At 33.4% G+C, this 15309-nt stretch overlaps 1 protein-coding gene across 1 annotated transcript; it reads left to right on the forward strand.

The window, feature by feature from the left end:
- Window positions 1–86: 86 nt before the first annotated feature.
- Window positions 87–5725, forward strand: LOC134238875 (UBA-like domain-containing protein 1). Its single transcript, XM_062720988.1, has 3 exons — window positions 87–283; window positions 420–503; window positions 4093–5725. Exons 1-3 carry the CDS (start codon window positions 170–172, stop codon window positions 4258–4260), a joined length of 366 nt encoding a protein of 121 aa, XP_062576972.1. The 5' UTR covers window positions 87–169; the 3' UTR covers window positions 4261–5725.
- Window positions 5726–15309: the final 9584 nt, after the last annotated feature.

Raw genomic sequence — 15309 nt, forward strand, 5'->3', positions numbered from 1 at the left:
ATTTCCGTGTGTTTTTAATTTATAGCCACACCCCTGTTTCTATGAATGAGCCAATAAAACATTACGATTCCCATGACGTCAGCAATCAATCATTCGTCCATCGAAATAACAACATTGTTTTGGCCTTATCAAGGGACTAAACGGCAGCAGGAAATTTTCGAATAAATCCATGAAAATGGATAACCTCAAAGAACAAGTTATGATAAACCATTTTGTATCGGCCACAGGAGTACATGCAGAACAAGCAAAACAGTTGTTAGCGGCTTCAAATTGGCAATTTCAGGTAATGTTTATGTATTCGTAAATTGTATTTATCATGGCGCATGTTGATTGTGTATATCGCCACCTATAAACGACTGACATTCAAGAAAATTTATGAATTGGTAAAGTTGATTGGGAACTTTTTCTATATTTTTCAGACTGCTCTTAGCATGTTTCTTCAAGAATCATCAATTCCAACGTGTAGAACATGTCACGGCAATCATACAAACGCAAATTACCCGGTAAGTGAGGCCTCCATGATGGATGACATCACAATCTTTATTGTTGCTTTTTGTTGTGTTTACATTAGGACCACGTCAGTGTTTTGGCCTCGGAGCACTTAGTAATGTGTTTTGATTTTAAAATAGATCTTACTGTTAATAAACATTTACAACAGTACCTACAAACATAAATAAAAGTATGTAATGTTTTTTTTTAAGTGTTTTAAAAGCATACTAGTTTATGACCGAAAAATTTGAAGGCCAATCCCATTTTTCTTTTCCCAAAATAAAAAAAAAAATCCATTTAAAACGAAAGTTGAAATGAATACAGCTTCCTGTTAACAAAATGTGAAATATTTTATGATAAAATTGTGTATGTTAGAGTCTGCTTATAAATTATAGAAGTATGTTAGTATGATCAAAAGGTTTCCTGCCTTTGTTGTAAGCATTAAAGCAAACGTTACACTAGTATACAAATAAGAAAAATTGCTTAGTTTAATCCAAATCAATATGATCAAATCTGTACATAAAAACAGAAGGGAACAGAAAAAAAAAATCTGCATTAAAACATTGTTATTGCAGGTGCAGATCCAGAAAAATTTTTTTTGGGGGGGGGGGGGGGGGGGGTAGTCGAGATGACTTCTAATGCTTCAAACCTTTGACTTTTCATACATATTTAGCACAAATTTGCATTTACCAGGGGGATTAAACTCGCACAAACTTCAAAAACTTCAAAAATTTCATAAGGGGGTGAGTGGGTAGTCGATGACTTATGCTTCAAACCTTTGACTTTTCATACTGATTTAGCACAAATTCTCATTTACCGGGGGTGGGGGGGATGGGGGGGGGTCTGTGTTTTCCGAGGGGTGTCCAAAGTAACTTTTTTATTGCTTAAGTATATAAATTTAATATCCTTGCCCCCTGATCCCCGCCCCCCCCCCCCCCACCCTCTAAATTTGCGCATGGTTATTGTACATTTATTTATGTAACTTGATAGTAATTAACATTAAGATATTTTTACAGTATATATGTAGTTTTAAAAGTGTGGTATTATATATAAAAAAATATTTTAAGACTTTTAAGTATAGGTAAACAAATTAATACCGTCTGCATATCAGTGTTAACAACAAGTATATGCATGAATGTAATATTTAAATCTGCATAGCTAGGAGAAATGTTTGTAAACATACAGATTGCTTTACTGTCCTTTAATATTGTTACTGGAAATATCTCCTGTAGGTCGTATAGATCTGCACTTAATCTGTAAATCTGTATTTTTATCTCAGTAGGATAGTCTATTTAATTAAAATGTCAAACATCAGTTTCTTCTCACAGTTTCATCAAGTGAATCATACTGTATTAAAGATCTATAGACATTCAATGTAAGAGAAATCTTGATCAGTTTTTGAATATTTTGAAAAGTATTTGTCTGTTCAAGCATACATATTCATTAACTTAATTATATGTTTATTGATGAAAGTTTTCCTCGGCTAGATTAAACTGCAAACATTGCATGCATTGTCACATGGCTATTTCACCACATTTCATATTAGTATTCATCTGTAAATTGGTGTACAACTACCATATTGATTAATTTTTTTTCTTTGCAACATGAGCAGTTTGCCAATGAGCAGAATTATTGAACACTCAGTATTATACTTGGCACTGTGGCCTGTCTAGGCAGTGCGCACATTACTAGGTAAACAAAGAACACACCACAAACAATGAACAGTCAGGGTTGTATAAAGTAGTGGAGTATTTAGCATATTTAAAGGGTCAGGACGAATAGGTTACACTGTGCAAGGTGCTTGTTTTGAAGACGTGACCTTGAAGACCTCCGGCAGACATAATGTAAACAACAAATTGAAGATGATTGGGCAGTGTTAAGATTAGGTGTAATTAGTAAATTTCTGGCTTTTATATTGAATTTCTTGCAGACTATATGTGTATTATTGTAGGAGCTAGATAAAAATAGATTTCCTAGAATTAGTTAAGAAAGAGAAATATTCACTCTTATCTTGCTTGCGAGTTATGACTTGTTGATCAGTTACCCTACATTTCCCTACATGTGTACTCGTGTAACTATATACATTTATATCTGTAAACATCCTGTGTTCCATGTAGTTTTATATGTAGAGATGTAATTTACATACTTACTTGCTTTGAGGTTTGTGACCTTAAGAGATGACCTAGTTATAGCAGTTCGACAATTTTGATGATCTATCAAACTATCTCATTCTCTGACAATATAAATATATTGAAAATCAATTCAGCCATGGGCCTGTCTATCATCAATGCAAAAAAAAAAAAAACTTCCTTGGTGGGATTATATTATGGAACAATTTTTTTAATGATGATATTGCTTCCTTTCTTATGTTAATTTGATATACATGTATATATGGAAATTTAGATGGTTTATGCAAGCTATTCCCACTTTCTGAAAATCAAGTAGAAAAAGGTGAAATTTCACGTGGGAGTAGGTGGAATTTTGTGTAAACAATTAATTAACTATGTTCTTAAATTTAGGTATTAAGTTGCTATTTCTTGTAAGATCTTTTTATTACTTCAAAAATCCAAAATAAATCATATTTTCTCATAGATGTATTCATTATTTTCTGTCTTTAAATGTACAAAATACAGTTAAATCTAAACATCTATTGTTATTTGCAAGTGGGAATTCAATAGGTGGAATTGAGATTTTTAAAAAGTGGGAATAGCTAAAAGACACCATTTAGACATATTGTTCTTAATTACTGGGAGTGCAGAAAACATCTTTATTTGTTTTGATAGTTAGCAGATTTTTTATGAGGCCCTATTAAATATAGAAAAATTAATATCTTATTCAATCAGACATTTTTTTTAAATCAACCAGGGGTTAAAGGTTAAACAAAATTTAACAGTGTTACAAAAGTAGGAAACAGATGAAGGGCTTTTTAGAGTTTCTTTACAATGATTGTACTAATTTGGCTTGATACTTCAGTTACAAATAGTCAAGTTGAAGTTTATATTCAGACTGAAATAAAATTTTATGAGGATTGGCCTCTTGAAATATATAACAGGCGTATTACATACTGGTATATACATAGCAATTATTGTGAACTTACTGAATGAATCATTTTTACACTGTTATAGTGAGCTATGTGTAAGATGAACATTGTAAATATTACTCCAGCTAGTACTTAAAATATCCTTCAGTGATAGGAAATATTTGAAGGCTTTTGCTTCTTTCCAAAGAAGTGAAACAAAAGGTGAAAGCTAGAAAAGTATTAAACAAGGTGATCATGGTAATGAAAAAATAAGGATTCCAAAATGTTTATAAAAAGTGGCAAAATATGAAAAAAGCTCATTAAAATGGTACTCAATAAAGTTCTGGTGTCCATAAAGGTGGACAGAAACCTTCAGTTTGAAATCTGTCTTGATCTGATAGTTAACAATAGTTATTATTTATAAGAAGAATGAATTATATACACTTAACATAAAAATATTCATTGTAGTACATATTTCACGTTGAACACACAAAAATATACCCGGTATTTATTTTTCTAATTCTTCAAAATATGATAAAAGCAGGAAGCTTCATTGCTGATTTCTTTTTTATTCTTTTTTTCAGTTATGTGCACCAGCAAATACTCCAGCTACACCCCCTAATTTCCCTGATGCATTGTTAGCATTATCAAAACTCTCCACCACAGAAAAATTTAGTTCCTCCCCTTACGCCACCTCACCACAGCAAGTAGCCAATTCTCCCAAAGGCATGGAAATAGAGGCACAGCGATAAAACTGACAAGCTCCAGGGCAAACGAGAGGAGCATGGCATTTGGGACAAGTTTGTTGTTTTTTGGATTGGACCACTGTGTAAGCTGTAGAGATTTGAAGAAGGATGTGAAAAGTGCTTAGATATATATATGTGTACACAGGGACAGAGATATGAAGACTCCTCCTGAAGTTTTACATTACATATTGTCAACCTTGTTGTATTTTCCCTAATGTGTCAGTTTTTTTTTCTCTCCTTCTTTAAATAATGAAATAGTTTGAAGATTGTAATATTCTTTAAAGCTAACTGATTTGTACTTGTAAATGAATTTGTGTGAACATCTCAAGTTATCAGATAAACCAACAAAATGCTAGGATTGCTTGTAGACTTGTGTCATTGATAAGTATCAAATTTTGTTTGTTTCCAGCTTATTTTTGATCTCAGTATTTATTTGTGTTTTATAATCCATGCATGTACACAGTGAATGTCAAGAAATAATACCATATTTGTTCCAGTAATTGACAGTGTTCATAACATCATTTTTATCAACCTTGTTATGTCATAAATATATTCAAAACAATAGATGGATGTTTTATATGGTTTTTGAATGGCATTGCACCATTGTAAAAGACCATACTTTACAATCATTATAAGCAAAAAGAAAAAAATAACTGTATAATGTATACAAAGTGCCTATGGCATTTACTGGGATGAATATGGTAAAGTTTCAGTCGTTGTGAGTCGAAGTGATGGTTTCTAATTTGAATAATTTCCCACTTGTCATCTGAATCAAAAAAACATTCTTTTGTAGTTGTGAAAAATTCTGATTTTTCTTCTGGATGATTAATTAACACTGATTGAATTATGCTTTTGGCAGGCAATACTAGAATGGCTTTCTTTAATAAAAGTCTCCGTCCAGTTAAGCAATATGTAATGACAAGAACATCTGATTGTATTTCCTCAGATTTGTGTTACTTTTATCAAAGAAGGTCAAACTTTTTGTAGGTCATTTTTCTGTATTTATGTACTGCCAATTTTTTTTTGTAACATTTTATAGCTTTTCCCCTCCCCCTGCAATTTTTATGTTTACCCGAGTATTTGTGCTATTAATACAGGTATTTCTAGATGATCTAGACTTACCGAAGGTAAGAATTATGAGTAACTTCATTACATGACCTTGACCTTAGGTCACCTTGATGAGGTTATAAATCAATGTTCCTCATTATTATCATATGTTTGTATTATGAAGGAATATTGTGTATAATTCGGGTAGGATCTACCCTTTATTCTTTTGAACTGTTATTGACTAAACATTTTCTGTACATAGTTATATTTGATGGAATCATGTTTCATTAATTTTTGTATAGTTACATGTACTATGTATGTATGTCATTAACTCCACATGAGATGAAAATAATGTTAAAAAATTCAGTTTTTTTAAGTTCTGTAGTATCCATTGTTCATTAAACTTACTCAGGAACTTAAAAAACATACTCTTTGTTTTGACTGGACAAATTAAAACATATAGGAGGTGGCATTGTCTTAAGTCACGGTTTGGTGTTCGCTTATAGCTATCCCCAGAATGGGAGAGGATCATACATTTTGGCTGCGGCTTGCCACAATGAGGAGGTGGTGTCTAAAGATTTTGGAAGGAAGTTTCTGAAGTGACCTATCACTCAGATTGTATCAACCAGGATGTGTCCCTGTACCGACCTCTGAGTTGGATTAGGTTGCAATACATTTAAATCTGCTGTCTGAAGTACACTAGGTTAGAATATTTATAATGCACTGAAATTTGAAATTGGCTTGCACATAAGAGTGCGTTTTCAGCTATAAAGGAATGATGGTTTTATTTAAAAATGTGTGAACTTAAGGACAGCACCATGTGTTATAAAATGTCCAGATAGGCATAAATTCTAAGTAAAATCAGCAGTCAATAATATGAGGGTTCTCAAGGTCATTTGCAACATTCTGGAAAAGGGCTCTGAGAGGGGCAACCCTCTGATGAAAATAAGTTCAAAAACAATTCTTCCAATAGAGTTTTTGGGGATCAATACCCCCCTACCCCCATGTGAAAAGGAAAATACCTTGTCCTTTCAACTCCTTGGCCTCTATCTTAAGCAAATGTAACAAATCACTGGGTCGTATCTTGGCTGACATATTTCATACCGTTGTCTACGGAATATTCCGTCTACCTGATTAAAATGTACGGCTCACGGTGGGTGTGACTGGTGTACAGGAGATGCTTACTCCTCCATGGTCCCTGATCCCACCTCTGGGATATCCAGGGTTTTGTGTTCAGTCCTTTCCATAGATTCATAAAGTTCGTACTTTTTTATAGACTGATTTCGTTATCTTTACTTATTTCATCTTAAGGATACTAGAATTAGTAGACTGTGCCTAACTCTTTGGCCATAATGGCACCCTCTTGACAGTTGACACTGCTTTTTTTTTATTGTGGTGCAATAGTGATATCAATTCAATTTTCAATTTCTTTATTGATTCACCAAACATGTTGGTATACAACCATGTTACATACAAAGACATTAAACCCCAGTTATCAAGATGCTACATGTACAGTTTTTAAGAAAGGAAAATCATTTAAATTCCTCGGAGTTGAGGGGTCTTTTGATTGACTATCGACTCACTAATTTTGATGATACGTGTAATCTAGAAGGAGGAGATCAATATTAAGAAAATTTTCACAAGCATTAAATTGATTCTCTGCTGCTATATATGTACACGACGTGTATATTATATTATGATATGTGTCAGTCGCAATACTGAGACGCCTCTTCTAAAACTTTGACACACTGACCTAATAACTGTTCCACATAGCTGCACGTTAAATGCCACGCGTTTCTTTATTTACATTACATATGTGGGGTTATTTATATCCGTTTCTTTTGTGTGTCCCGAATCTGTAGTGTTTATATACTTATGTTAATGCAGATCAGAACTTGTACGCAGAGACAGCATCTGCACGTTCCATTCACATACGAGTTGTAGACAAAACAAAACTACCCTTGGGTCAAAGAGAGGAATATGTTAATTAACTTACACTAACTAGAAACTCCAGTCTATGTGATCAGAACATTTTCTGAACTGTACACAAATGTTTTAGGCTTGGTGTAAAATGCGGAGGATGGAGTCTCCACAAAACTCCAAAATGGAGGGTCAGAGAGTGCAAGGGGTGGAGCCGCTTGTGTCAATTTTTATACATTTGCCCGTTTTATTTTTCAATCAAAGCTGGATACAACTGGGTTGCTTGTAGAGCTCTCCATCAGTGATAAAAAGTGCCTGTCAGAATTAATTACTGAGTCTAGATACTGGTATGTCCCAAAACATTTATTGCAGATAATTATGTCATGCATAACATATCGCAGATCACTTTGTCTGCAATTTATCAACAATTAAAAAGTATATTTCATAACTGCTGTAAAAGCTACAAAAGCTTTGTAAATTACAATGATAATGAAATTTAGCACAAAAAAAAAATATATACATGACTTTTTATATCAACAACAAATAACAATTTTTTGTCATCTTTCCCTAGAAGTTTGTAAAAAAGCAATTTTAACATTTGGCCCTTCAGATATTTGATACCTATACTAATAAAATCTGTCAAGACCTCATGGGTTACTGCGAGATAACAGTGTGAATCAGACAGTTTCCATTGCACTTAGCATCTGTGATATTGCAAAACAAAATTTAAATCACAAGCACGGGCTGCATGCCCCTCATTTGTTTCTCATATCTGTAGGTCGTTTCGATTCTCATTTTGTTGTCTCTTTATCATGATGCTTGTTTTTTCTTTTTAGAGCAAAAAAATAAATAAAATAAAAACAGTTTTCAGAGTTCTTTAATAAAACAATCAGTTCATTTACTGAATCTATTATTTAATTATTTTTTAATTTTTCTAAAATGGGATAATATTTCTGAGTGAATAATGACATCACGGCACATTTCCAACATCGGACAGTGTCTTCGACAGCAATCAGATTTCAGATGGTAATAGGTGTTTTGTAATGAGGCCGATATTCCTTGACACCTTTATATACATATCAGTCTATTTTAGTGTTGGCAAATCGGACGATTTTTAGTAACCGGTTACTCGCTTCATCTTCCGATATACCCGGTTACTCGGATGATTTTTGGTAAAAGTATCGATATCTATTATTATCTTATTCTATACTTATGTGTAGTAATGCGCAAATATACTGTATAGGGACAATATATTTACAATACACATATACGATATCGTCAAAGATTTTCGATTTTAAAATAAAGAAAATTAATAGGGAATTCGACACACAAAGACAAATAAATACTTCACTGTCAATCACTATTTTTTACTTTCTTTTTCAGCCCCCGAAACATGTCGCAATCAAGGAGAATAATTATTTACATACTCCATAATTAATAATTAATATGTGGAGTGTCCAGTAAATCGCTGGTTTTCGAATAATTCAAGCTTAGGTGATTTAACAGATTTTGAATCAGCTGTTCTTTTGTTAAACTCCAAACTTATTATGTCTGCGGCGGCATCTCGTTAAATTATCAAATGAGGTAATTCAACTTACCTTCTTTATGTGTATACCCCAGGCAATCGAAGCTGTGAAAACTAATCAAAACAATTTGATTCACTACAACCATGCACTAGATCAAATCTAACAACTGTTTTAGGGAAATGTTTAAGTTTATACATTTATAAATTATAAAACATTCATTTTCTATACCTTTCTATGTGAATTTATTTCATCCGAGTAACCGAATTAAAGTTTTAATATTAATGATACTCGCATATCCTTCAAATTGGTTAACCGGTTAACAAAAGAAATAAACACTTGAATTTATATATATCTGTATATAATATCACCAAAAGATAATAATTTTGATGCTATTCTGTTTCAGTCAGTCTCTGTTATCGTTAAAAATTAAATAATCAGGCTAGCTGTTCCCCTTGTTAAATGTGGTGTTCATTATTTTTTTTTTAACCGTTTCCTGTTTCTTTGTTTCTCATTTTGTATTTTATGGACTTTATAAACAAATTCATCAGATACTGTCAAATGGTTATCACAAAATCAGGTTGGAGATATAACTATATCATTCAAAACTTCAATGAAATTATTTTTTTTAATTGTTTCAAAAGGTTTTTTTTTTACACATATAGGTCACAGTCATTGACCTTGGTGCAGATTTAAAAGAACTGCTAAATTTGGACAAGCACTTTTCCAAATCCTGCATCATCTAACACTATGGCTCCAAAAGTTACTCTCGAAGATCCAAAAAGCAATTTTTAGCATATAGGTCACAGTCATTTTAACAAGGTCAATGTTTTATTACTGTTTTAAAGAACTTAATTAGTGGAGTATGAAAACATTAATATGAAGACATTTCTTTCATGTGCAAAAGAAATTTAGTAAAGGTACTGATAAAGTATATGCTGATCGAACAAAAGAAACACTTAAAGTTGAATATAATTAGGAAGCAGAATAACGTACAACAACAACAACAACAACAAAACAAGATGTGTTTGTGAAACACTGATGCCTCCATAATAGCAGCTTATCCAACGAGGACTCAAAGTTTCTTAATGCAAGTCAAACTAATAAGGTCAAGGTCAAAACTGTTGGTATCCGAAGGAAGGTCTTGTCACAAGGAATACATGTACACCATTGAAATGTGAAAGCCCTAGTGCAGCTAACTGTTCAAAAGTTATTGAATGTTTTTTTTTAAAAGTGGATAAATCTCTGTCAAAAGGTCAAAAATATTTATACCCACTGAAAGGTCTTGTCACAATAATACACATGTGAAGTATAAAAGCCCTGACATCAACTGTTCTAAAGTCATGGCCAAAGATGAAGAAAGGTAATTTTTGGTAAAAAGGGGTCAACTTTAATTGATGGTACCCAAAGAGATGTTTTGTCACAAGGGATGATACACCTGTGAAATATGAAAGCCACCCCCACTCAAAAATTACAGGGAAGGTTAACAACGTTTTGGCAGACAAACAGACAGAGGGACGAAAAGAGCAAAAACTCAATCTATACTCCCCCGAATCTTCGAGGGCATAACAAGACCTGTTTGTGACACACTGACGCCCATGCATAACTGTATCAGCTTTTGGCATAGGTTAAGTTTTAATTTGTAAATGAGACTCCACGTTCAAGGGATAAAAAAACAAGATGTGTTTGTGAAACACTATGCACCCGGCAGCAACAAAGTTTGAAGAAGCTAATTTTCGCTAATAGGTCACTATCAATGTCACAAGGTCATATTGTCTTTGATGTCTTGCAGTCATTTGAAAGAACTTAATTAGTGGAGTAAGCATACCAAATATGAAGTCTCTATCTCTTATGGTTAAAAAATTATGGCGAAGGTCCAAAAAGGCTAATTTTAGCTTAAAGGTCACAATCAAGGTCACAAAGTAATTGAACTTGGTGCCATTTGAAAGAACTTAATTAGTGGAGTAAGCATACCATGAAGTCTCTATCTCTTATGGTTCAAAAGTTATTGCGAAGGTTCAAAAAGGCTATTTTTAGCTTAAAGGTCACAATGGTTCAAAAGTTATGGCATTTGAAAGAACTTAATTAGGAACATGCATACCAAATAAAAGCTATTTCGTTAGCATCAAAAAATAGCATATAGGTCACAGTCAAGGTCAAAAAGTCATTGTCCTTGGTGTCATTTGAAAGATCTTAATTTGTGGAGTAAGCATATACCAAATATTTCTTTCTCTTATGGTTCAAAGTTATGGCGAAGGTTAAAGTTGACAACAGACAGGCAAACAGACAGACAGGACAAAAACAATATGCTCCTTCGATCTGACGATCTGGGCGCATAAAAATTGTTACCCAATTAAGGACTTGTCTCAATGATATACATGTGAAATACAAATGCCAAAACACTAACCATACAAAAGTCATTATCAAGGGCGAGGTTTTTTTTTTATATGGGCCAAACTCCAGGGTTAAGGTAAAGCGGTCAAAATTGTTGGAATCCAAAGGAACTTTTTGTCACAATAAATACACCTGTGAAATATGAAGGCTCTAGTACTAACTGCTTAAAAGTTGTGTCTAAAATTAACGTTTTTAAGATATGGGCCAATCTCTGAGGTCAAAGTCAAAAGGTAAAAAAAATTAAACATCTATGGAAAGGTCTTGTCACAATGGAAAAACTGTGAAGTATGAAAGGCCTAGCACAAACAGTGCAAAAGATATATGACCAAGGATAAAGTTTTGTAAATTATTGCAAAATTAGGTCAAACTCCAAGGTCAAGGTCAAGAAGTCAAATATCTTGGTGTCCAGAGAAATGCCCTGCCACAAAGAAAACATGTATGAAATATGAGATTCATAGCTTCAATGAATCAAAAGTTATGGGCAAAGTTAAACTTTTTTGCGGACAAACAAACAAACAGACGGATGGACAGGATATAAACTATATACACCCATGATTACGGAGGCATAAAAGGATCTGTCCTCTCATCTGTTCTGTACTTCTGTTTACTTGAATTTCATTGCTCATGCGTCAAATTTTCTGACATAATCTAATTTGACCACAAAATTGTTAATTTTTGATGGATCGGGGCGAGTAAAATACATAAAACCTGCAAAGCAGCTTTAAAGCCCTGAACACTTCAGAATTATATTGATGCATAAAGTTGTTGTTGTGTTGTTTTTTTTTCTTAATTTTACGATTTAAAAATCAAGATGTGTTTGTGAAATACTGATGCCCCCGTATGACAGATTTTGACGGAGGTTTAATTTTTTCAAATGAAGATTAAATTAAACTCCCTAGTTCAAGAAAAGAAAGAATGTTGTTACCCAAAGAAAGGACTTTATAGCAATTCATCACAGCTAGTAACCTGTGAAATATGATTGGAAAAGCACTTACCATTAAAAAGTTATGACCAAGGTAAACGTTTTAAAATATAGGTCTAATGTTAAGGTTAAAGGGTCGAGCGTTTTTCAAAAATAGGTCAAACTCAAAGTTCAAGGTCTCAAGTTTAAAAAAATATTTAATCCCCCCTCCACCCGCTTACTGTTTGTTGCAGTAAGGCAGATGTCATAAGCAATAAATAAGTGAAATACCTTTATTTGCTTGTCAGGGTTTTTGCAGGTTAGTTGAATTCCTCCCCCTCCTTTTTTTCAAAAACGATGCTACATGTACGTCCTGAATTTAATTTTCTGATCCAATGACCACGTTTTCTGCTTTCAAATTTTGTTACACAAAATAGGTCAAACTCAGCTCTCCGAAAAAAAATAGTTCAAGGTCAAAAGTTAAAAAAATTTAATGCACAGTCAAATAAGGTCTCGATTTATTTCTCCATGTTTCAAAACTGTCATCTCAAAATATTACTAAATGTGTGTTCCTTACATATTCTTTCACTGTTTCCACAAAAAAAAAATATATATATGGTTTTCCTGGATCTGGAATTGAGTTCTTGAAAATTTGCTTGTCAGGTTTTTTGGTTGCAAGATAATTCGAATCCAACGCCCCTGCCGCTGATGTCAAAAATGGTGGAATTTTTTGAAATCTAGCTTTTTTTGCAATTTAGGTAAGACTTTGGAAGTATTAATCAAGAACCAAGCGAAATTTTTTTGCGCAATAGATATATAGTTTTTTTGGGAGGATTTTGAGCATTTTTTGGAGAGTACAGTTTACACAGTGACACCGTGTTCGATACCTGGTAGGTGTTGTGGTAACTTCAGTGAATAGACAGGATACATATATGATATTATGCACATATTCGTTGTTACGAATTTAAAAAGGGACATGGAATTCTCTTTCTCTCTCTCTAAACTTCATGAAAACTCCAATTTAGCAAAACTCAACTGGGAGACGATCATTTGCAGCTCTAGTAATGATTGTTCTAAAAAAAATTAGGTATTTTTCAAATTCAAAGTCTGTTTTGAAAGTAATATATACATTTGACCTTTGGACGAATCGGCGGTACATTTTTATTTATTTTCATGTCATTGAAGGACAGATTATTCAATTCCAATAAGATCAAAGACTGATTATTTAAAAAAAAACCATATGTGAAATATGAGAGCCATACCTTCAATGGAAAAAATAAAATGTAGACAAATAAACAGACAGACGGACATAGTAAAAATTATGAAGCTCCGAATCCTCGATACCGGGAGCATAAAAACAAGATGCGTTTCTGACGCGTATGGTAATTTTTTTTTCTATAGTGTGGTATTTTTTTGTGGAGCGATTATTTTGGAGTTTTCACGATTTTTTTTCCTATTGTACACATGAGGAATAAGTGTAATAAATATAATTTGTGAAAAAATCCAACAAGTCTCGGGGTTGAATATCGTGGGGAGGGGGGTCCTGTCCACAAGTACCTCTGGCAAAAAAAGTCCAAAATCTCTAATTCATGAGGGTGTGTAGGAGAGATGGGGGGTAATAGTACTGAGCAGCCGCAGGGACAGAATTTTTTCCAAGGACAATTTATTATTTCCAAAATAAATAAACACCTCCCCCGAATCAAAAGGTCATCCCATATATACGTGTCCTGAAGCAAAACGACGAAACTATAAAGAAATGGGCATGCCATTATGTAGCAATTGACGTTCAATTAGAAACACCCAATCTTTCCACTCAAACGAAAAATGTTACCACTTCCATACGCTGAACATTGTACACTTTATATCTTGAGAACTGGCACGAGAAGTCCATTAGCCACAACGCTCACCTGGTTAGTTTGGTTCTGTTGTTTTTCACTAGATTTCCCTCTATTGTGGCCATGCCCTACTCCCAGGGATCATGATTTGAACAATCTAGAATCTACACTACCCCAAGGACGCCACCACATAAGTTTCAGCTTATCTAGCCAGTGGCTCTTAGGAGATTGAAAAAAAAGATCCCTACATATTTTATTGTAAAAAATGGGTTCCCTATTGTAGCCCAGTCCTTCCCCTGATAAATTTATGCTTTTTAGCATTTGCTCAGTTTGTCTAAGAATATTATGAAAAATACCAGCATTACATATTAATTGACCTTGACCTTTGATCTGCTTTGCTAAAAAGCTCTGGAGATTATGATGTTTTTTTGAATTTTTAAAGGTAGGATTTTAATTACTGTATAATATAGCATTTAAATCATATGTTCATTAGCTTATGATTGCAGACTAACAACCGCTGTAAAGACATTCTGCTAAATTTTTTCTTTGGAAGATTGTTGGATTAACACATTACAAAACATAAAACAAGAGGCCTATGAGCCACATCGCTCATCTGAGTTTCTTTGGCCATTCTTTGGCTGGTTGTTCAAAAATTGATTAAATTTAACACAGTGTTAAGTTTAATCAATTTTTGAACAACCGGCCCCTGTTCTTTAACAGATTTTCCCTTTTAATACCTATTATGACCCCATCCTATTCCAGAAGTACTGATTTAGACAATGTAAAATATATATTAAACTGACCCAGGTGGTTCTTGAGAAGAAGATTTTAAAAGTTTTTCCCTAATATTTTAATTAAAAACTTGGATTCCCTTCTGTGGCCTGACCTACCCCTTGGGGTCAAGATTTAAACAATTAAGAATCTATATACACTACCCAAGGATGCTTTCACATAAGTTTCAACTTTTTTTGTCCCAGTGGTTCTTGAGAAGATTTTCTAATGACCCCACCCTATTTTTATCTTTTCTTGATTATCTCCCCTTGGAAGGAGACTTAGTCCTTCATTTTAACAATTTAAACTCCCCTTCATCCAATAATGCTTTGTGCTTAAGATTTGTTAAATTGGCCATGTGGTACTTGAAAATGTGAAAAGTTTACAGACGGAACGACAGACAGCTAGACTGATGGACAGCAGAGAACAAGCAATTAGAAAAACTCACTTGAGCTTTTAGTCCACGTGAGCTAAAAATATTTATGTCTAAATGATTTGAATTTCATTTCAACTTTGAGGGTAGTTGATTATATATCTGAAAATCTATCACAGTGTTACTTTCTGTGGATTTTTTAAAAAAAAATTTTATGTAACAAATAAATAGCTGACTACAATAAGACATGTCTGCATTTTTAATGATGTTACAAAGCAACAGGACAACACG

Source organism: Saccostrea cucullata, unplaced genomic scaffold, assembly GCF_032062105.1.
Source record: "Saccostrea cucullata isolate Sc308-1 unplaced genomic scaffold, CSIRO_AGI_Scuc_v1 ctg729, whole genome shotgun sequence".
NCBI classification, from domain to species: domain Eukaryota; kingdom Metazoa; phylum Mollusca; class Bivalvia; order Ostreida; family Ostreidae; genus Saccostrea; species Saccostrea cuccullata.

Bases quoted from the DNA above. Each gene is read 5' to 3' on its own strand.
- LOC134238875 (XM_062720988.1), top strand. From the start codon at position 170: ATGAAAATGGATAACCTCAAAGAACAAGTTATGATAAACCATTTTGTA. The intron at 284-419 runs GTAATGTTTATG...TATATTTTTCAG, and splicing joins CTTCAAATTGGCAATTTCAG to ACTGCTCTTAGCATGTTTCT. The intron at 504-4,092 runs GTAAGTGAGGCC...TCTTTTTTTCAG, and splicing joins ATACAAACGCAAATTACCCG to TTATGTGCACCAGCAAATAC.